We start from the raw sequence: 21,260 nt of genomic DNA, 5'->3' as shown, positions 1-21,260 counted from the left end.
CAGCAACAGTTACATAACTTTACACAAACTTTTTTCTTACGTTTTCTTGTTTCGCCCGCGTAGCAAATGGTGGTAATGATAATGACAGGCCATTACTTGCGTTTCGTAGCTTGATGCTCGAAGGCTTGGCCGCACTTTATTACCGCGGTGCATCCATGCGCACGTAACGTAATTAATAATTATTAATTCTAATATGAGCCGAATGCATCCCGTAAAATCAAGCGGTTTCGATTCATTTATTTCGACGCTCGACGCATATTTTACCGAATAAATTCCGATTTGGGCGTATCGCAGAGGCGTCCTGACTATTAACCATTAATTATCCAGCTAAAATTACCAACACTTAGAATACCACATTTCCGAAACATACTTACTGCAAGTTTCTCATTTTTGTTTTATGTTGTAGGTGATTATATTCGTGAAAAATACGACGGCGCAACTGAAGTTCGTGTGAACAAACGAGGCAGGCTTCAATTGGATGATCCACGTTATCGAGTACCCACAGCTAACGATTTGGTTTATCTTGAAGAGTCGCCTAATTATTGTGTGGCTGATGCAACAATAGGGTCACATGGGACTACAGGAAGAGCGTGTAACCGTACTTCACAGGATATGGACGGATGTAATCTGCTTTGTTGCGGAAGAGGATACAATACTCTTAAAACTACGATTAAAGAAAGATGTCACTGTAAATTCAAGTGGTGTTGCGAGGTGCAGTGCAAGACGTGTCTCAAGACGGTTGAAATTCATACTTGCAAATAATTCAAAGCACCAAGTGTCAAAAAATGATTTTTTTCTGAACTTTTAAGTTTTTTTCTAAATTTCGACGTCCAATCATAAGTTAATACATAATAACTTATATAAATAATTTATATTCTTGTTTTCTAAGAAACTTTGTACTTTAATGTACTCTTAAGCTGTATAAGCATGAATTTTAGAACTAAGGCTGGTTGTACTTTTGATTTTGATATGAAAGTGTACAATAACAACTTAAACTCAAACTGTAAACTAGAAATGAAGTAAATTTACTTAAATTTAGCTTTAAAATTTAGTTTTAGCATAAAATATCTCTAAAAATCTCTGATATAAAGTATTATTTATGTTTAGTTAATTTTAAGTTGTTGTTTTAGTGGATTATTTATTTGATTTTTATATTATACCCATATTGATATTGATAATATCCGATATTTGTAAATATTTTATACAACACTTTATAAAATCGTTTCGAAAGTTTCGTACGTAGATTCTATAAGTGTAATTATAATAAAACCACATATTATGTATGTACCTTAGTCTTAAATAAGTTATTAAAGGATTTATCAAGAAGATTTTTGGTGAAACAAACAAAATAAAAACATGTAGAGGCTGTTTGTAATAAAAATGATAACTGCAAAAACTGATTGGAATAAAAACTTTCTTGAATACCTAACAATCACTTTAAACCATTTTAGGTAATGTAGATCATGTTTTAAGACACCTATTAAAGATTTAGAATGTTTAGGATGCGTTCTTTTAGAAAATAAACGACTTAATGCATAGAAATAAAGAAGGTTTCAACATTGCAGCGCCATCTACTGAACAAATACTAAATCCTGTAAACATTTTTTGGTTACGCTACTGTACCAATTGCTACATTTAAACAAATTTATGAAATCTTTTTAACAAATATTTGTTAATTCATATATGTCATCAATAGGATATTATTTATGTACTATTTAAATTATATTTCCTTTTTAATTTTATATTGCGGCTACAATTTCTTAAAATTAAATAAAAACTGTCCTTGAAAAGTTAATTGTCATCTGACAATCATTGACAACACTTGTCCAGCAGAATCAGCAGGTTGTGCAGGAGTCAGCCGTGTCCTTGCCTGTTATATTGATAACATACAAAAACACAAATCATTCCATTAATTGCGAAGCCAGAGGGCAGGGCAACTGTCACACGTTTCACCTACCTTGCGTAGACTCGTGTGAGTAATGAGTGCGACTTATGTTGACCAACTGTTAAATTCCACCCTCATTCAGACGATACTTGCGTACGTCGACCACGTCCCGCACATCTGCAGCGAGACTCTATTATCCCTAGCGGACAGGAGAGCCGTGCAAGAGCTGCTGGCGGGGATTCCGCAGTCGCTGCGGTTCGACGACTTCCAGTCCACGCTGCTCTACAGCTTCTTGCTCTTGTTCACAATCAACATTGTTCTCATCTGCATTGCCTGGAGTGTGTTTGGAAAGAGCATTTGTGAACGGTTTATGAAACCAGGTAAATTATTAATCATTCTATTTATTTATGTATGATTTACTTATATTAATGTGTTTTATAGCTACTTCTAAGGCTATCGAAGAATTAAAAGCAAGTGTATCGAGACTAAAACTTCCCAAAGAACACACACCACGGATCTAACTCACAAGTTTCAAATATTTCACACAATGGCAGAGAAAATCAAGAAGTATTTTCAGAAGAAGAAGACAGAGGCTAAATTCAAACTAGCTGGACCTGGACATAAGTTAACTGAAGATACAGCCATTGTTGGGCCAAGCAAGAAGAACCAAAAAGGTGCATATCAACCACCACCAGCAAATAGATCTGTCACTGAAGCAAATCAACATGCTGCCATTGCAGCAATGGCCAGAATTAACAGTCAGGCTAAAAGTTCTGCTTTTAATACATCCCTGGCTGCAATTCAAGCACAAGTCAAAAGAGAACTTGAAGCTGAAAAGAAAAGTGAGCTGGAAGCAATGTCTTCTTCATCAAGAGGACCAACAACCACAGAATTGGAAGCTTCACCATTACTGGCTGCCAAAGGTGTATTTTTCAAATGTCCTTTGATAAGTGAGGAGATTTTGAGTAGAGATGAATGGAAAGTGAAGATTAAGGAGTTCTTAATTGAGCAACTAGAAGAAGAAAGAGGAATTACTGCTTGTCTTATGATCCAGAGTTGCAATTATAATAGGAGTAAAGTAAGTTGATGTTGAAATGTTGTGCAATTCAAAATGGCGCAGTTATGAGTAAACAACTTTTGTTCTATTAATGATATCAAAATACAACTCATGGTTTTGTGTTTCTAGGTGTCAGATTGCATAGATATTTTATGTAAATACCTTGAAAATATACTGGCGAATCCAGAAGAGACGAAATTCCATAAAATTCGCTGTTCTAATGCAGCGTTTCGTGATAAAGTTCTACCGCTCTTCGGAGCAGTGGAATTATTAGAAGGAGCAGGTTTCCGAAAACAAACACTCAAGCATAATGATGCTGACGAGGAGTTTTATGTGTTTGATGCAACCAATATTCCAGAAATTGGTACTTTAGAGGTAAATGTAAACTGATTTCTTACTAAATTTAAATGTTAAATTAAAATTCTTTTTTAAAACAGTTTTTAAGAGATGCTCTCCGCTCTGAAGACAGAATCGAGCTGGAATTAGAACGAAATCTTCAAGTTTTGTCGCCATCGCAAGCAGCGCAGCGTTGCAACCTGCCCACGGAGTTCTACGCGATGACAGCTGATGAACTCAAACGTGAACAGCAGCGGAAAGTTGATGCAGCTGAAAAACAATTGGAATTACGTACGAAGGCGATGCGTGAAAAGGACGAATTGAGAGAAATCAGGAAGTATAAGTTTGCTATCATTAGAGTACGATTCCCAGATGGATTATTCCTACAAGTAAGCAAAAATTAAACCTAAAAATTTTCAGAATATAAAAATAAACAAATTTTAGGGAACATTTTCGGTTTATGAAAAATTCTCGGAAGTAATGGATTTTGTCCAAGAAAACGTCGAAGATGAATGTCCCAATTTCATTCTATCCTCGCCAACCGGACACCGCCTTGAAGAAACCGACAGGGATAGCAGCCTTTTTGATTTGAGACTTGTACCAGCAACGATTTTATCCTTTCAATGGAAGGACGACGCTATGAATCAAGTGGGTTTCCTCAAACCTGAAGTGATGGTCCTAATTCAATCAATGTAATGTTAAACTATTTTCTCACCGATGTTTACCCAGCCTATGATAACCAAATATTAGAGACTTATTTATAATCAATAACTTTTTTCACAAAAATCATTTTAATGTTGTTAATAACTCACTACGAAGAACTAATCAAGGATTATGTTTCACAAGGAATCTAGAAAATAAAATGTTACAAGTTGTGGCTTGCGTTCATACATTCACGTTTTAATAATTAATGGTAAATTTGAAATATAAAAAATATAAGATGTTTCCTATAAACACTGATAATACCGCGTCGAATGTTGCGCGGAATCGTTGAGATGATGCTAAATGAAACAAACATTATTATGTGTCTGTGAAAGAAAGCGATATAAATATTATTCCCGTTCGCGACGATTCCATGCAACATCCGACGACGACTGGCTGTTCATCACCGGCTCACTGTAAGTTTCCTGTAACACTTGCAACACAGAGCAGGGTGCCAATGATCGAATTATTACTGTGAGTGTGAATTTTGAGACAAAAACCGATGGCTGTCCCAAAAGTGTCGGGAAATAATACTCCGCGGCGCATCTGGAAAGCACCAAAGAACTAAAAAGCAATATGAATGAAAAAATGCACACACAAGATTCATCGCAATCTATAGAATCAGCAAATGCTAGAAACATCACCATGTCGCGCACAATTTGCACATGAACAAAACTTTTCTCTCTTTTGCGCGGATTATTTTGATTTGGTTTGGCCGAAAGAGTTCACATGATGACACAACACGATCAAGCGCTCGACTTCATAAGAACTTCGTAATAACTGAACTGTTTGTACGGAGATTAACATCACAACACTTTTGGAACGCGCGTTTTTATATATCAAAATTCGATATCCAAACCTAACTTTGAACGCACATCACATGCACCTCACTATAGGCACGGCATATTTCTTTTCGTTACACATTTGTTTTTGGTTTCTTTTCGTACACAAATCAAGTGTTTTCGACACAGAACGAATTCTTCAGCAACTCTGCGCACTAGTATCAAACAGCACCGTCATTTTGTTACGCACTACCATCGTGAGAAACGTTTCGCTTCTTTTTCATTATTTTTAGAAACACTACTGAACATCTTTTTTTTGTCTGTGTTCGTTCCACTACATACTGAACATTTGTTTATAACAAACAAAACTGAACTAAACCTCTTCGCGTCAATCGTGAGTTAAATTATGTAAACAAATTTAAAGAAGAAGAAAAAACCAACAAAACTTGACACTTTGTACACACCACACGATAGAATTATTTACGTAATTTTTGTTTATAGCGCACAAACTGTAACTTTAAAACTTTTCGTCATCTTAACTTGAACTGAATATTGTTTGCGTCAATCGGTTCCGTCTCTCTTCGAACGATAACTAGAAACTTTACAATCAGATTAGGTTATTTTTGCCCTCATATCTTTCTTCGCGACTTCACTAATCTCCTGAAATAAGAAAAATACTTAAAAATCTTATCGCTACCCAACTTAAATACCTATATAGCGTTGCGCGCGTTCGCAGTTGATACAACCGGGGTGCTAGAGATTTACGCAGTACCACCACGTACCACGACTATAACGAGATGGTCCTCCTTGAGAGCATCGTCGGGTAGATTATGACAGGTGCGTTTCAATAATTCTGTAGAAAACGCACACGGTGGGAACGAGTATAATACTCCTGTCGCTTCGGTTTCTTTATTAAGCAGAGATATTACGCCAGCTGCTTCTTTCTGTTTCAAATACGAAACTAAATTGCGCAGAGGACGCGTCTGCACGTTGGCATCATCATTGCTCACAGATGCTGTAGATCCAGCCAGACCCAGGAAGATAGCATGCGAGCTAGCGCTGGAAATCCGTTTCTGGACATCCTCGAGCTTCGGCTGGTCTAATCTCAATCTCTGCGTAATGCGCAACGCGTGTTTGCCTTCCTCATCTTTCATGAGGCCATCCACAATGTCGGTGTCACCATCAATCAGATGGAACTTGGCTGGGAAGAGAGAATTCTTCAGAATCAAAGCTCCCTGCCATGTTGTTGAACATTTCCTTGCTACTTCGGGTAGTGTTCGACTGGTTGCCAATAAACCAGCTCTTCTTGATCCAGAATCTGAGTCAGAATCCATTGATCTATGTGGTGATCTAGATCGGGATCTATCTCCTCTTGATGCCGAGCGACGTCGGTCAAAACCATCCGCGTCAGCGGGGCGTGTCCGGCCCCATTCGTCTTCCTCTGGGAACCATCCACGGCTGTTTGCCCTACGTTCAGAGTAAGGTTTGCGGTCGTATCGTGAATACGACGCTCTGCTTTCACCGGCCTCGCCGTACGCAGGTGTATCAAAATCTCCAGGTGCACGACGTGGAAAATCACCTCCTTCTTCATAGGTTTTAGGTCTGTATGGCGCCACAGGAGTGACATCGGAGAAATCAGTCCGTAGACGATGATCTGGTCCACCTAGTGGAAATCCTCTCATTTCTTTCACAGCCGCTTGAGCGGCATCGATGCTATCGTAGAGGATAAACGCATGCAGATCACCTTTACTATAGTCAATCTTTTTGATCGCGCCGAAGCGGTCGAATTCTCTTTCGAGTTGTGTTACAGACGTCCATGGGCCTAAGCCACCTACCCAGATTCTCGTGGTGGGTGTAGCTTTACCATAGCCAATTTTACATTGGAATTTACCGATGTATTGACCGGATAACTCGACTTTCGCGCGATGCGCCATGTCCAACGTTTGAAACCGTACGAATGCGAATGCATTACCTGTTCCGGGCAGCGGCCGCTTGATGTCGATGTCCTCGACAGTGCCATATCTGCCGAAAATACGTCGCAGCTCCTCCTCGGTGATGTTTATCTCTAAATTACCTGCGAATAATGTCCTCGTCGCCAATGGATCGTCTTCCGGTTGTACATGATGAAGATAATTAGGGAATTTATCTTTTTTGTTCTCTTGTTTCTCGTAGGGTGCGCGTGGAACCATATTTCTAGGTGGTCCATATCCACCATGACCACCACCGCCGCCTCCATGATGCCCACCTCCACCGTGATGCGAAGGTGGCATATGCGGTGGACCGTGGTGCATTGGCGGTCTCGCCATGTATTCATGATGAGGTGCAGGCATCGCCTCACGACGATATTCCCGATGCATCGGGACACCTGGTGGTGGATGTCCGTAACCTCTTTCGTACCTATCCATACGCGGCATTCTGTCAGGACTACGAGCGTATTGATAAGCGCGGTCGTATTCTGGACTGATGGATCTTGGTCGTCCTCGATACATGTCGTTGGATGATCTCGCTGCTGCTACCTCGTAGACGGCTTCGACTAATGCAACTTTGTCGTAGATGATAACCCGTGGCTTACCGTGTTTCGCATCCCGTGCGTCTTCGGGGTTACGAAAACAAACGTATGCAACCCGCTCGTCCATGTCGTGAGTAAGACGAATACTGAGGTCTCCAAACTTTTTATACTCTCTGTATAATGTGTCCTTGATGACTTCGTCGCTGGCTTTCGGGTGGAGCGCGCTCACGCAGAGCACCTTGTATGGATATGGACGATCTGGTGGACGCATGTATTCCTCACGATGCGGTGACGCTGCGTAGCGGGCGCGTGGGCTTGGTGATCGCCCGCGACTTCCGCGACGGCGTATTCTCTCTGGTGTCATCCGCTCGTCCGATGAATCGTCGTACCGGCCCATACTGGAGCGCGAACGCTTACCGCGCGGCGGCGGCGTGTCGCGGTCGGTACTACGCTTCATGTTCGAGATACGGACGGTGATCTTGTCTCTTCCAGCGGCGTTCATACGCGTTAGCACTCGCCTGCAACCACAAAACCACCCTTAGTCAAACACAGAACTATCCAGCATCAAATAACACCACCAAACACAATCCATCAGCATTACACTGCAGCTTACTGTATATGCAAGATATTGTATCATAAATAATAAAATACAGCTGATGAAACAAAACAAGTCTATGAGTAACTTTAGATTTATCTTGAACCACCATTTTAGTATTGTTTTATAAATGTACCAGCTTTAAAACGTACTTGGAACTGAAAATACAAGAACTACACGGGTCACTGGGGCTCCGTAACGAAAAGAGATTTACGTAGTTTTAACGGCTCACACACCCTTCCTGATTAGTGCACGCCGAGTCTTGGGGAGTCGAAGTTGCACAGCACAAAATGGCAGCCAGGGATGACTAATCACGCTTGCACAACCAGCCACACCACAACGCCACAAACAACTGCCAGAAATGAAAACGCCACGACAATGACGCTAGCGGTTGGCAACGATTGGCAGCACTGTAGTTACTACATCACTGCAAACACACATTATTCAAAAATCATAAGTTTGTTATTGATATAATTCACATTATACGCCAAAAGTTCTCATTTATATACTTTAACTTTTAGTAATAAATATATTTAAATATTATTATAAGCTTCAATATTATTTATCATTTATAAATTCCGTAAGAAACAAATGTTTACAATAAACCAACACTAACGCCTAGAGGTAGACAACTTCTTATACACATCAAGCCGTTAAAAATGCATAAAATTTTACTCTGCCGCCAAAAGAGTAACCTATCTCATGCATATTATTTGTAACTTGGTCCCGTTTTTGCATTTATGCATGCTGATCAGTTGCTCCGGTCCGCCTTATCAGTAATATCGCTATCAAGGCGGCCGCATTGTCAGCAATACGTGAGTGTGCGTTGGAATGTCGAAACAAATGTCTGAACAACGTGCTCTTTGTTGCTTTCAAACATTCGAACAATTTGTGTCAATTTGTGTTGTGTAATTGTCCGGTGTGTTTATCCAATGTTCGCGTTCTTGTAAATTGTTGTCGTAAAAATGTGCGAGGATAATATCGCGGTCGCAATTCGTGTGCGCCCGGTGATCATCACCGAAAAAAAGAAGAAACTTGCCGAACAATGGATTATCTCCGGCAAGGAAATCTATCCGAGTGAGACACTCAATCGAGAATTTGAAACTTTTACATTTGGTAAGTTCTTATTTTTTATTTAAATATATACACAAATTTTATTAATGTATTACTAAACTTAAATCATTTTTTTAGATTACATCTTGGATACATCTGCAAAAAATGAACATTTATATGAAATAGTCCAGCCATTAGTTCGATCGACATTAAATGGCTTCAACGCAACGATTTTCGCATACGGCCAGACCTCATCTGGAAAAACTCACTCTATCCTAGGAACTGAATCAGATCCAGGCATCATTCCAAGATCCACTCAAGACATATTCTCTATAATTGACTCAAACATCACACATAAGTACATAGTGAGAGTTAGTTATGTAGAAATCTACAATGAGAAGATTAATGATTTGTTAGATGTGCATAACAAGGATCTAAAGTTGATAGTCTCTGAGGATGGCAAGGGTCACAATCTGATTGGAATGCATGAAGAGATTGTGCACAATGAGGAGGAGATGATGGCTGTGATACAGAAAGGCAACAAGAATCGTCAAATCGGCGAAACCAAGATGAACGAGCGCAGTAGTCGAAGTCATGTCATCTGCGACGTGTTGATTGAATCCTCATCCATGGAGGAGTGCCAGGATGGGGAGATTGATCAGAGCACTCCAGTGAAGGCAGGACATTTGTATATTGTGGATCTGGCCGGTTCGGAGCGTGTGGCGCAGACAGGCGCAACAGGTGTTCGGTTCAACGAAGGCATGCACATCAACAAGTCGTTATCGACGCTCATTTCTGTCATTACGCAGCTTAGCAGTGGAAGTAGTTTTGTTTCGTATCGAGATTCAAAACTTACGAGGTTGTTGGCTTCTGCACTGGGGGGTAATTCAAGAACGTTGATTGTTGCTGCTATTACTCCGGTTTCTCTAGAGGATAGTTTATCAACATTAAAGTAAGTTTTATGCTGTTTTGAAAAATCGGCAAGATATGTTGAACATCAATCAAAATGATCAACTTAACATTGTAGATCTTGGCCAAAGGCAACTTTGATGTATTTTATTTGAATTGAAATTTGTTTTCATCAAAACGTAATTTTTTAACAACTAAAGTGATGATTTCTGCTCAAATTCTTAATTATTGTAAGCAATATACCATTTTCTCTGACATCATGCCTAGAAATCTTTTGTTTTTGCTTGAATACGACTTAGAATATTGATTTTTCTGACTTCCACATTAAACAACATAAATTGTTTGTTTCAGATTTGCTAGAAGTGCCAAAACAATCAAAACAAAACCCCGACTGAACGAAATTATGAACCAAGAATCCATCATTAAGCGTCAGCAATTCCGCGAAAAGAAATTACTTCAAGAACTCGCCGAGAAAGGCGATTTAATCTCAAAACTAAACTCGGAGCTGCAAGAATCTCGAAAAATGTACGTACCATTAAAAGTGTATCCCAAACCGAGACCCGTGCGTCGTCACACAATGGGAGTACCATCTGATATCCGGAGCAAACCGATGATGGAAGCCATTTTGGAACATCCCGTCAATGAAGAAGAAGAAAACATGCCAAATAATCATATTATTCCTCAGAGTCATTCAGAAGTAAATCTACAAAGTGAAACATCTTTGACTCTATACACACCTGTGTCAAACCGCGGTTTTTCAGAACCTTTAACAAAAACAGATTTTGAATGTACTAAGGAGAAGGAATGTGAACCAAATGTAATTGATGAAGCAAAGTATCATGACTTAATGACAAATTACAATAATCTGGATAAATCTCATGCCACACTGAAGGAATTTACAAAACTAGAGCTTGAAATTCACCTGCAAGATGAAACTATGCAATTGCGACGTGAACTTGACGAACTCCTTAAACAAAATTTGAAGTTCCAGGAGGAAATTACACGGTTGAAACAGAGCTATGAGGTTTTAGATGTTTCTCACTTTGATTTGAAAGAATTCACTAAAATTGAGATGGATCTAGCTGTGGAGGAACGCACTCAGAGACTTCAGAAAGAAATTGATGAGTTGCGAAAGAATGAAATCAATAACAATCTGCAACAGGAGAATGACAAGCTGAAGGAACGTTTGAGTATCATGGAAAGTGAACAGGAGTTTATGCAGCAAGCACAAAACCAACAACTTCAACGTCGTTGTGAAGAATTACTTTCTCGAATCACGGAATTGGAACGTCAGCCAAATCAAACAACTAAACCTTGTGAAGATGTAACATTTTCGGTTGAAAATGACAAGTGTGAGGATAAAATAAACTTGGAAGCTCTCCAAGATAAATGTGGCAAGTTGGAAGCGACTATAAAATTCACCGAAATGCATTCAAAGCTTTTATTAAAAGAAAACAATGCACTCAAAGGATACAAACCTAAATTAACTCGTTCTCTTAGTGATACGAATCTTGCAGATAGCGGTGAGGGTCTTCAAGATGAAGAATACAATCGGGAAGATTTTCAGCGTATTTTCAAGTCTTTGAGGTCTTTAACAGCGACCATTATTTCTGGTGTTGATTTGGAACAAGCTTCTTCAATTGGTACTCCAATCGCAATTGATCGTAATCCGATTGGACGCATGCGTAGTAAAAGTGAAAAGCCTTCGTTTAGTGATAGAATGTCTGAAGGTCTGCAAGAGGATGAAATTGATGATCTCAAGAAAGAAAATGTTATGTACAAGGAGCTAACGAATGATCTTCTGGCTAAGTTGAAGAATTTGAACGATAAATTTAACGCTAGGGATATTTCTCAATATGAAGAGACTATTAAAAGACTAGAGGAGGATAAGAGTGAGTTGGAACTTAAGTTACGGAATATACAAGATGGCGGACAAAGTGAAGAGAGGAAAGTTGATGCTGGTAATGAAGCATATCTACGGGAATTGGAGGATAAAATAAAACAACTTGAAGGTACTATGCAAGAATGTGAAGGTTGGATGGGTGAACAGAAATCTTCACAGGCTAAGATTGAGCAGCTCACGAATGAATTGAATGCGTTAAAGAATCAGGAACAAGATGGGGTGAACAGTGATTGTCTACCTAATCAAAATTCGAAATTTATTGAAGAATTACAAGAGAAGCTTAAGTTAGGTAATGATGTCCTTCAGCAAAATGAAATTGCTATAAAACAACTACGGGAACAACTTAGTCAGAAGGAAAAGGAACACCAGGAATCCAATGAAAAGTTGAAACTGTTGGAGGAAAAGATTCAATCGAATAATTTATGTACTGAAAATTTGACTAACAAGGTTGATAACAACTTATCTGAAGAAATTGAAGAGCTGAAGCGACAAGTTGCTGTAAAAGAAGAGCAAATTGTTAAACTTGAAGCAGAGATAAAGCAAAAAGAACATGATCACTACATGGATAAAGAGGCTTTGGAGTATTCATCATCAGAGTTGGATGAAGCCATGGTGAAGATTAGAGAGCTTCAGGTGCAGATTAAAAATCTCAAGGCAGAAGAGAGCCAGAAAGTTGATCAACTTCAGAAAGAAATAGATTTATACAAGGAGTATAAGACTGCAAAGGAAGCCGAAACTGTTAAAGTTGAGCAACTTTCAACTGAGATAACAATCGCTAATGATATGCTTTCCGAAAAGAATGTGTTATTGGAACAGACACAGAATGAACTAGCACTTTTGCAAGATGCACTTGATAAAACCAAAATGGCAGCGGAGAGTGCCCAATTCCAACATCAACAGGAAATTGACGCGCTGAAATTGAAGATGGATTTATTACAGGCTGACCACGATGAAAATAATGTGAAACTTGTTAAGTTTGAGACTTTGCTCGCTGATAAAGAGAAATTATGCGATGAATTGCAAGTGAAATTGGATAAACTTGTGGAAGAGTATCTGATGACTACAAATGTTCATCGCGAAGTGGTTCAGAAGTTAGAAATCAAGATTTCGGAACTTAATATTCTGATTGAAAAGCAACAACATCAATATTCCACGGAAGAGACGCAGAAATTAGAAAACGAAAAAGGTGCAGCAGTTATTGCAGAAAAAAATGAATTGATTGAAGATTTACAAGCAGAATTACATAACTATAAGATTTCTGAACAAAATATTAAATGTGAAATTGAGACAAAAGAGTTACGTTTGAAAGAATTAACACTGGAAATGTCTGAATTGCAAGGTGAACTTATTGGTGTTAAAACTCAATGGGAAGATGACAAGAAACAAATTGCACAAATGCAAGATATGTTAACAAAACAGGAAGGAGTTATCAAAAACCTGGAAGAACAATTTGATGCGGCAAAACAGGAGGGACACAATCACATGCTGGCAGCACTCTCAAATGAAAATAAGTTACAAGCGTTAATTGCAGAAATGGAGCTTCGTCAAGTTGAAAACGGTCGTTTGAAAGAGGACACAACAGAGAATGATTTGAAACTTTTAAATACTTTGCAAGAACAGTGTGATGATGCAAGACAAGAGTGTCTCAAATACAAAATGGCGGCAGAGGAAAATCAAAACCGTGTAGAAGAGTATAAAAATATGGAAATTTCGCTCAAGGAACAACATAAACTTGAATTAGATGCTTGCAAATCTAAAATTACTTTATTACAAGAGGAAATTGCAAATATGGGACTTCTGCAAGATGAAATTGTTGATTTGAGAAACGAATTGGTGGAAATAAAGAATATCAATATGGAAACTCAAGAAAAATGCTGAAAGAGCATGAAACTATCTTGGCAGAGAACAAATCAAAAAGTATTGAAGTAAAACTCAACTTGAAAATGAACTTCATGTTACTATCGTGAAACTTAAGTCACTGGAAAAGGAAATTGCTGCTTTGAAAGCAACATCTGCAGAATATTTAGATCATGGTGCAGAATTACAGGCACTTAATCAAAAGTATGAAGAAGCAGTGGCTAAAATTGTTTCTATGCAAGATAAAAATAAGGAACTTCGAAAAGAATATGATGCTAATTTGGCAAATGCAAAAGAAAGTTATAAATTTGAATTGGATGCTTGTAACACTCAGATATTAGTGCTAAAGGAAAAGCTTGCTGAAACAGAACATCTTCAAGTAGAAATTGAACATTTGAAACAAGAGTTGGTAAACATCAAGAATATTCATCAAAACGACCAAGAAAAATTAATAAAACATTATAAAGACTTGTTAGAAGAAAGCAAGTCAAATAATGAAAAAGATCATGAGCTTTTGACTGCTTTACAAAGACAGTGTGACGAAGCTAAGCAGGAGTGTCTCAAATACAAAATGGCGGCGGATGCACACGAAAACCAGGCGCAGGAGCACAATAAAGTTGGATTATTACTCAAGCAACAACACAAACAGGAATTAGAAGCTTGTCAATCAAAAATTTCTTCATTACAAGAAGAAGTTACGTCTATGGGAGTTCTCCAAAATGAAATAGTGCAATTGAGAAACGAATTGGCAAGAATTAAGGACATCAATACAGAAACTCAAGAAAAATTGGTAAAAGAATATGAGAACAAGTTGCAAGCAAGCAAACCAAAGACTAAGGAGGTCAAAACTCAACTTGAAAATGAACTTCAAGCTACAACCGCGAAACTTAAGTCACTGGAGGTGGAAATTGCCGCGTTAAAAGCAACACCATCAGCAAACACAGATCATAGTGAAGCTTTTATTGAGCTTAATAAAAAGTATGAAGAAGCAGTTGTTAAAATTGCTTCCATGCAGGATGAACTACAATCATTGAAAGCTGTAGAACTTATGGTGACGAAAATAACAGCAGAACAAGATCGTTTCCTTAAAGTATTAACTTCTTTGAGTGATGAGGAGAAGATTAAACGTTTGGAGGATGAATTGCATAAGAAGCGATATGAACTACGCTTGGATCGCGATAAGAGTTATACTCTCCAGAGAGAATATGACTTAGTAGTGAAAAGTAAAACAGAATTACAGGCCAAGTTGGATGCATTGCAAAGTGAAGCTAAACCAAAGACAAACAAATTGCTTTCTGGTCTTGCGAATAAAACAAACGAGGCAGTTATAAAATCTCTTGAAGAAGACTTGTCAAAGAGTAATAAAGCTCTGAAAGAAGCAGAAGAGACTATAAAAACTATGAAAAAAGATCAGGATATTGCTCTTAACAAAATTAAAGAATTAGAAGGTCGTTTAGTCAGCAGTCGTGAAGAATTAAATCAGAATTACGAGCAATTGAAGCAAGAATTCTATATTAACAATCAACCGAAACTCAAAATTGATGATAAGGAGATTGTGGAACTCAGGAATGAGTTACAAGCCAATCAAAAGTTACACCAGAGGAAAGTGGCGGCCATGACAGATGATTTTGAGAATAAGTATCAGGCGCACAGTGATAAGTACGCCCTGTTGAAGAAATCACTGGAAAGCACAACGCGAAACAAAGACGCCATTATTAAAGAACTGCAATCTCGATTGGAGCAATCCAATAAAGAAAACACCTCGAAAACTGCACTTGCAGACGAAAAACAATCAGAAGCCAATGCAAATCGCAAGATATTTATGCTACAGCAACAATTACAGGCTATCAAAACTGATTTACAACAGAAACAAACTCAGTACGAGTATAAAATTGATAAGTTAAAAGCAGATTATCAAATGAAATTGAACGCGATGAAAAGTGAACTGGATAGTATGAAATCCGAAGTTGTACTACCATCTGAACATGACTTGGCCGGTTTCAAAACGAAGGAACAATTTGCGAAACGAATTGACACAGAATTATTTAGTATTCCATCAAAATTATCGATACTTTTGAAAATTTCAAACATTAGTATTCTACCATCTGCATGTGGCATGTGTCGACAAATACAAGGCAGTCTTTTAACGTTGATTGAAACTTGTAAGAAGCATTCATCCTGGTATCGTTTCAATCCGCATGAAACAGCCAAAGATAAACAGATTGGCACTGATCGTTTTGATTTGTTGGCTGAGACTAGGGATGTTTTTGTACAAATGTTACAGCTGCGTGGCAATAATAAAGAGACTAGAGATTTGATTAAAGTTCGCCTGGATGCAACCACACGCGAAATTGATGATTATGTGAAATCGCTGGAGGAGAAACACAGTTTTCTTGCGGTTTTGCATGAAGCGCTGAAAGCATCTGGTGTGGGTATTGCTCAACATTTGAATGCTGCTGGTGTGGCTGTACCGGGCTGTGAACAATGTCAACTGTATAAGCTTTGCTTCAATGTTGTGTGTGCACTTACTGAAAGGATCAAGTGTAGTTTGATTATCATTGAAGGATTTGAGAATAGGTTGAATCCTCATCAGTTTTGCATCGATAATGTGAGAGCTTGTGAAGCAAAACTGGAACAGTTGATGGTTAAACTCAATGAACATTCATCTGATGTAAGTATTATTACCGGTAAATACAACATAACCATACTTAACTATACTTATTTTTAAGGTTATACAACAAAAGCTTGATCTGGAGAATTACAAGGAGAAGTATAAGCGTGCGAAACGCATGGCGGAAATACGTTACAAGGACGTGAAGATTCTCGAAGAGGTGCTAAACAAAGAGAATTATATTATTAACTTTAAAGTTGACCCGATTCAAATTACAAAGCAAACTCCCAAGCAAAATATTATTGAAGACGACAATCCGAGACCGTTCATGGGGCGTTCCAGGGATTCTGGGAGGAAGTCACTAGGAGCAACTCCGAAACATTTCTCGCCGTTTTTCGTCACTCCCGATGAGCACAAAGAAGCGAAACATCTGGAGCGACGCCATAAATAAACGAATCTCTGCTACATGTTTATAGATGCCTTAATTTATATATTAAAAATACTAATATTACTTTGTTGTACATTTAAACAAAAGACATGACCTGATATAATGTAAATATTAGCGTTGCAAACTTGTGATTTATATATTGTATAATATTTTTTTACCTAGAATAATAAACTAATAATTTAATGCTTTGGAATTGTTTCGATGCAGGCTCTGCGTGTGTTTGAACTACAAAGGTGGATAATAGGTTTGATGTGCTTGATTCTTTCATGCGTGATGGCGATTTTAATGCTAGATTGGCCGGGTTGTTATTTTGTGGTGTAATGAGGCGGATGATTGAAGTGTAATGCGAATTGGTTGCAAGCAGATTACAGATTTGCATTTTGTTGACAAGTTTTTGATTGTGTTATTCAAGAACTGCGCATTAGATTAGTTTGTTTTACGTCAATCTGATTGTTTATAGTTTATTATTCTTGAGTATTATACAGCGCACCAATTTGTCAATGGAAGCAAGTGGTGGTAAATATAGAACAATACTAATACCTTTATTCATGTAAATTATAGTTTTTTATGGTTACAGTCTATAGTTCTATGGAACATAGCAAAATGATGGAATTGTACAAAAAGAGTGAAAACAAATCACGATAAGACACTTTTGCGACTGGTCAACCCTTATTAATTCGATTAGAGAACAAAGGAGAACCGAGAAACCTGCGACTGGACTGCTGGGCAAGTCAGAGATGACTAAGCGCGGAGCGCACTGCGAGCGATACTTTTATACCTGCGCTGGACCCGCAAAAAAGAGTGGGGGTACGTGCTCCGGCAAAGTATACCTTGATAAGCCTGTTTAAAGTATGTGGTGCAGGTTTTTTGGTCTCTGTGAATACCAAAGGTAGTAGAGACGGGATTTAACTTACTATGAGGATGTTTAATTTACCAAAAGAATTTGCCGCAGGTATAAAAGGCCAGCTCAAGGATATTACTCAGACGTTAATTCCACCTGCTAAAATTGACAAAAAACTGTCATAATTTGTAATATTTTGTTCAATTAATTGACTTGAACATTTGAACTATGATCATAAAGTCAACTAGATCGATGAGTCAATCTCATTGGGATCTTTCTTATTTAGTTACATAGATTTATGACTTGTTTATTATACATTCAAAATTATCAGCAGACGCCATTGACAAAGAACATGAAATAAAGTTGTAAAGTGTTTGTTGTTGCACTTTAATAGCATGCCAATATAATTATTGTAAACATTGTCGGCAGTTGGTAATTGTGGTAGTCACAACCTACCCATACTTGTAATTTACAAATTTAGAATTTTAATTGCAAATTCAATGTTTTTAAACACGGCTCAATATTTTATTAGTCATACTCTGTATTCTATGCATTTACAATGTATGATAATTACATGTCTGGTCGCAGGTAGACATGCTCGATAGTGCGAATAAATTAGACCATTGTATGAACCAAAAAAAAAAAAGTAATTGTAGTGTTGAAATCAAAAAATTACATTTTTTCAAGTAAAGGACATTATTATAGTTATTTCTGCGCATACTCAACTCAACAACCCTTGCATTACTTTTGTCAGGTCATAAAACTTTTGACCTTAAGTGATAAATAAAGAAATAAATATGTTTTTACCTCTGACTACCTTTGAAGTATTCAGTTTCCTAATCAACTATTAAAATTTATGGTCATATCAGGGTCATTTAATAGTTTTTGGTACTTTTTATTATATTTTACGATTTGTTAGTCGTCTAAATTATGGCCAATTACTAATTATGGCAGTATGTATATCGTGATCAATTTGGTAATCTAGGTATAATCTTTAATTTGCAAAACAAGTTTAGATAGAAAAAGTATTTGTTTTGACGTACACAGCAAAACACATTTTGCAATATCTAAACATCAAAATTGCTTCCATTTTTTCTCCGTTGGACTTACGTTGGACGTGTATATTTTTATTTAATTAAATAAAAAATATTAAGTTTCAAAACTTTGGACCTATAGGTACCTACCTATTATTTATAATCAGCTAACTTTTGGTTTTTTGCACTTTCCGTACATTAATATAACATAAACACAATGGAAAATAAAAAATTACATTTACCAGACATATTTTTTGCGATAATATAATTAATTTTCTTAATATTTACTAATTTTTCAAAGAAAAATAGCAAATATGATAGGTTATGTTGGTACATTAATTTCTTAATGCATTTTCACACTATATCGCGTGTCCCTGTGTAAATTTTGCCTCATAATCAAGAGTTTCAAGCTGTTTTCCATACTCTGATGTAGAAAACATTACCGACACGAAATGCATTGTTTTCAACGCCTTGGAAATAGATTAATTACCGAAAAATAAATACAAATAGTATTTAGATATAACCACAGCACATTATTTCACTCTACTTATCTAAAACTTCTATTTGATTCACTAAAAAGTAAAAGTTTACTTAAATTTGGAGTGGTAAATAATTTTTGTTATGTATACCTTCATCGTGTGTTATCCAATCTCATGATGGCTAATTCGAAGATGTAATAAATGTTACGACCAGATTGTTGCCGATTGCGTCGATATAAAAAAAAAAACACACGCGAACCGGGGCGAAATTCCGCCTCGCGTGTTCCGTTTACCTGTTCTCATGCCTGTTCATGTTTACACGGCAGTCATTCGCGGCGCGACTTTCTCCGTGCGCGTAGCGACACCGACGAAAAGCCGTTTGCTTCCTCGGCAACTCCAAAAAGTTTCAAACTTAAATCTAACATATAAAACACCAAAAACCAATTTCAACTTATTTACACAAAACAAATTAAATACACCAATAAAACAATTAAAAAGTTATAAAAATAAGTTTCGAAATATCACAAATCACAGACAAAAAAAAATAAAAATAAATCTGAACTTGAATCTATGAAGCAAAACCTTGAATAACATTTCAAATACTTAAATTATTAGGTGTACATAAAGTGTGGCGAAAACTTACAAGTGCCATTAGCTGCACGTCTCATCTCCCACTCGCTCAGCTTTAATTAAATTATATCGAAGTAAAAGCCGCGCATAATTATCGCCAATATCAAGTAGATACACCTCAAGTTTGACCTAGTTCAAACGTAGTTTGATTCTAATATGGGGGCGGATAACACAACGACAGTTTTCAACAATAACACCAACGAAAAAGAGCTGCGAAATTCAAAATGGCGGCACATCTTCTTATCAGTGATACTCGTGCATCATCTGTATGCATTATATAGTGTTGTGGTTACTAGTCAGGTGGATATTAGTCATTTGAGTGAAAATGTTCGGAAAACATTGAGGATTCACACGGAATTGGGGTTGCGATTCTTGACAACATGGAACTTTGTAAGTTTTTTTAAATATTGTTGCAAATTTTAGTATTCAAGGTTGCGTTTATTGCTAAAAGTTTAGTTTCTTATCGTTTTTGTGCATTTTTAAGAGATATTTTGGCTAAAATTAGTATTTTTGCAAAAAAAATTATTTTTGGTAAAACTATTGATAAAGTTATTGAAATTATTCAATATTTTCAATTGAGTTTTAAATTTAACACTGAAAATTAATTTTGCGTTACTTTTTGCATTCACTGTAACAAATTTTCAATTGAAGGTCAATTTAATCAATGATTTACATGCAATTAAAGTGTAAAATGATTCAATTACAAGATAATCAAGATGAAAACATTGTAAACACAATTACATAGGCATTTCTGCTTTATTTAATTTCGATTATGATTCAATTTCTATGCCATTCATTAATTATCCATGCTTTTACAATTTGCACTTTTTCAGTAAATAATTAATTTGTTTAATTATAGGTAGGACAATTGGTGTATGTTATTATGGAATTGATTTTGTTACTTCTGCCGAGTACAAAAACTACGAAGAAAATCGAAAAATTAAGCTGGGTCCATTTTGTTAGTCTAATATGTCCGTCTACGTTGTTTATAATGGGATTATTCTGGTCTTTATTTAATATAGATCGTGAATTAATCTTTCCACAAATGTGCGACATTTTGTTACCATCTTATTTGAACCATTCGATGCACACATCGATTCTTGTCCTTCTTATTGTGGAGACTTTTACCTCAACAAGAGATTACCTACCAAAAATTTCGGTTGTACGAAAAGTCAACTTTTATTACATGTTAATGTATTGTTTCACGTGAGTATTTTAATTAAAAGTAACCTAATCTATAATAATTTAACCTAATTTTTGAACTTTTTTAGGTTAAACTTTACGTTCTTGTGGGACGGCGCTTGGATTTACCCTTTCATAGCGCTGATGTCGTGGAACCAACGTTATTTGTTGTATGCGGCCACTTTTGCTTCGTGTCAAGTGTGTGCTTACTTAGGATACTTTGTACTTGGATTTCGATGCAAAAATGTTTCAGAAAAAGTTGAGAAACTGAAATAATGTGTTAAGAATCTTAATTTGTCCATTTTTGTTGTGTTATATGTGTGTTTATGTATGGTGTTAATTCACAAAATGTGCAATTGTTTCAATCTAGGGATACTAGGTTGATTAGCTACTACTACTACTAAGGATTATGATTGTTATTGTCGTTGTTAAAAGTTAATAAACGGG

General features: G+C 36.9%; 5 protein-coding genes across 6 annotated transcripts in view; 4 read left to right on the top strand and 1 right to left on the bottom strand.

Moving 5' to 3' along the window:
• LOC135798910 (protein Wnt-5b-like) overlaps positions 1-1,396 on the top strand; it is a 32,535-nt gene extending 31,139 nt beyond the window's left edge. The window contains 1 exon segment of the mRNA XM_065311893.1: positions 407-1,396. Within this exon segment, the coding sequence (XP_065167965.1) occupies positions 407-762 (356 nt within the window). The 3' untranslated portion in view covers positions 763-1,396.
• Positions 1,397-1,812: 416 nt separating this feature from the next.
• Gint3 (GDI interacting protein 3) lies at positions 1,813-4,168 on the top strand. Its single transcript, XM_065310770.1, has 6 exons — positions 1,813-1,972; positions 2,028-2,265; positions 2,327-2,963; positions 3,072-3,317; positions 3,380-3,667; positions 3,723-4,168. Exons 3-6 carry the CDS (start codon positions 2,433-2,435, stop codon positions 3,972-3,974), a joined length of 1,317 nt encoding a protein of 438 aa, XP_065166842.1. The 5' UTR covers positions 1,813-1,972; positions 2,028-2,265; positions 2,327-2,432; the 3' UTR covers positions 3,975-4,168.
• LOC135799885 (uncharacterized) lies at positions 1,980-2,406 on the top strand. Its single transcript, XM_065313118.1, has 2 exons — positions 1,980-2,265; positions 2,327-2,406. The coding sequence occupies exons 1-2, from the start codon at positions 1,980-1,982 to the stop codon at positions 2,404-2,406; spliced, it is 366 nt and encodes a 121-aa protein (XP_065169190.1).
• Positions 4,158-8,214, bottom strand: nito (RNA-binding protein spenito). Of its 2 annotated transcripts, none has more exons than XM_065310768.1 (2): positions 8,019-8,214; positions 4,158-7,789 (listed from the first exon to the last, which is right to left on the bottom strand). In XM_065310768.1, the coding sequence occupies exon 2, from the start codon at positions 7,771-7,773 to the stop codon at positions 5,524-5,526; it is 2,250 nt and encodes a 749-aa protein (XP_065166840.1). In that variant the 5' UTR covers positions 7,774-7,789; positions 8,019-8,214; the 3' UTR covers positions 4,158-5,523. The 2 variants fall into 2 exon arrangements, with proteins under 2 accessions (XP_065166840.1, XP_065166841.1); XM_065310769.1 differs by having other exon boundaries at positions 8,103-8,214.
• Positions 8,215-8,587: 373 nt separating this feature from the next.
• LOC135799816 (kinesin-related protein 4-like) lies at positions 8,588-16,835 on the top strand. Its single transcript, XM_065313026.1, is given in 5 exon segments — positions 8,588-8,982; positions 9,058-9,871; positions 10,180-13,659; positions 13,661-16,259; positions 16,318-16,835. Coding segments are annotated over 5 exon segments (7,377 nt in total). The 5' UTR covers positions 8,588-8,831; the 3' UTR covers positions 16,651-16,835.
• The last annotated feature ends 4,425 nt before the right edge of the window (positions 16,836-21,260 follow it).

This window comes from Atheta coriaria, unplaced genomic scaffold, assembly GCF_025399875.1.
Source record: "Atheta coriaria isolate IRGN ID8LTWV9N9 unplaced genomic scaffold, Caltech_Dcor_3.1 hic_scaffold_9_pilon, whole genome shotgun sequence".
In the NCBI taxonomy this organism is placed as follows: domain Eukaryota; kingdom Metazoa; phylum Arthropoda; class Insecta; order Coleoptera; family Staphylinidae; genus Dalotia; species Dalotia coriaria.
The sequence above is the reverse complement of the archived record's forward strand: the minus strand, read 5'-3'. Positions and strand labels throughout refer to the sequence as shown.

Excerpts from the sequence above, each read along its gene's own strand:
- LOC135799885 (XM_065313118.1), top strand. The coding sequence starts at position 1,980 with ATGAGTGCGACTTATGTTGACCAACTGTTAAATTCCACCCTCATTCAG. Across the intron at positions 2,266-2,326 it reads TGAACGGTTTATGAAACCAG|CTACTTCTAAGGCTATCGAA; the intron begins GTAAATTATTAA and ends TGTGTTTTATAG.
- Gint3 (XM_065310770.1), top strand. The coding sequence starts at position 2,433 with ATGGCAGAGAAAATCAAGAAGTATTTTCAGAAGAAGAAGACAGAGGCT. Across the intron at positions 2,964-3,071 it reads GCAATTATAATAGGAGTAAA|GTGTCAGATTGCATAGATAT; the intron begins GTAAGTTGATGT and ends TTGTGTTTCTAG. Across the intron at positions 3,318-3,379 it reads CAGAAATTGGTACTTTAGAG|TTTTTAAGAGATGCTCTCCG; the intron begins GTAAATGTAAAC and ends TTTTTAAAACAG.
- nito (XM_065310768.1), bottom strand. The coding sequence starts at position 7,773 with ATGAACGCCGCTGGAAGAGACAAGATCACCGTCCGTATCTCGAACATG.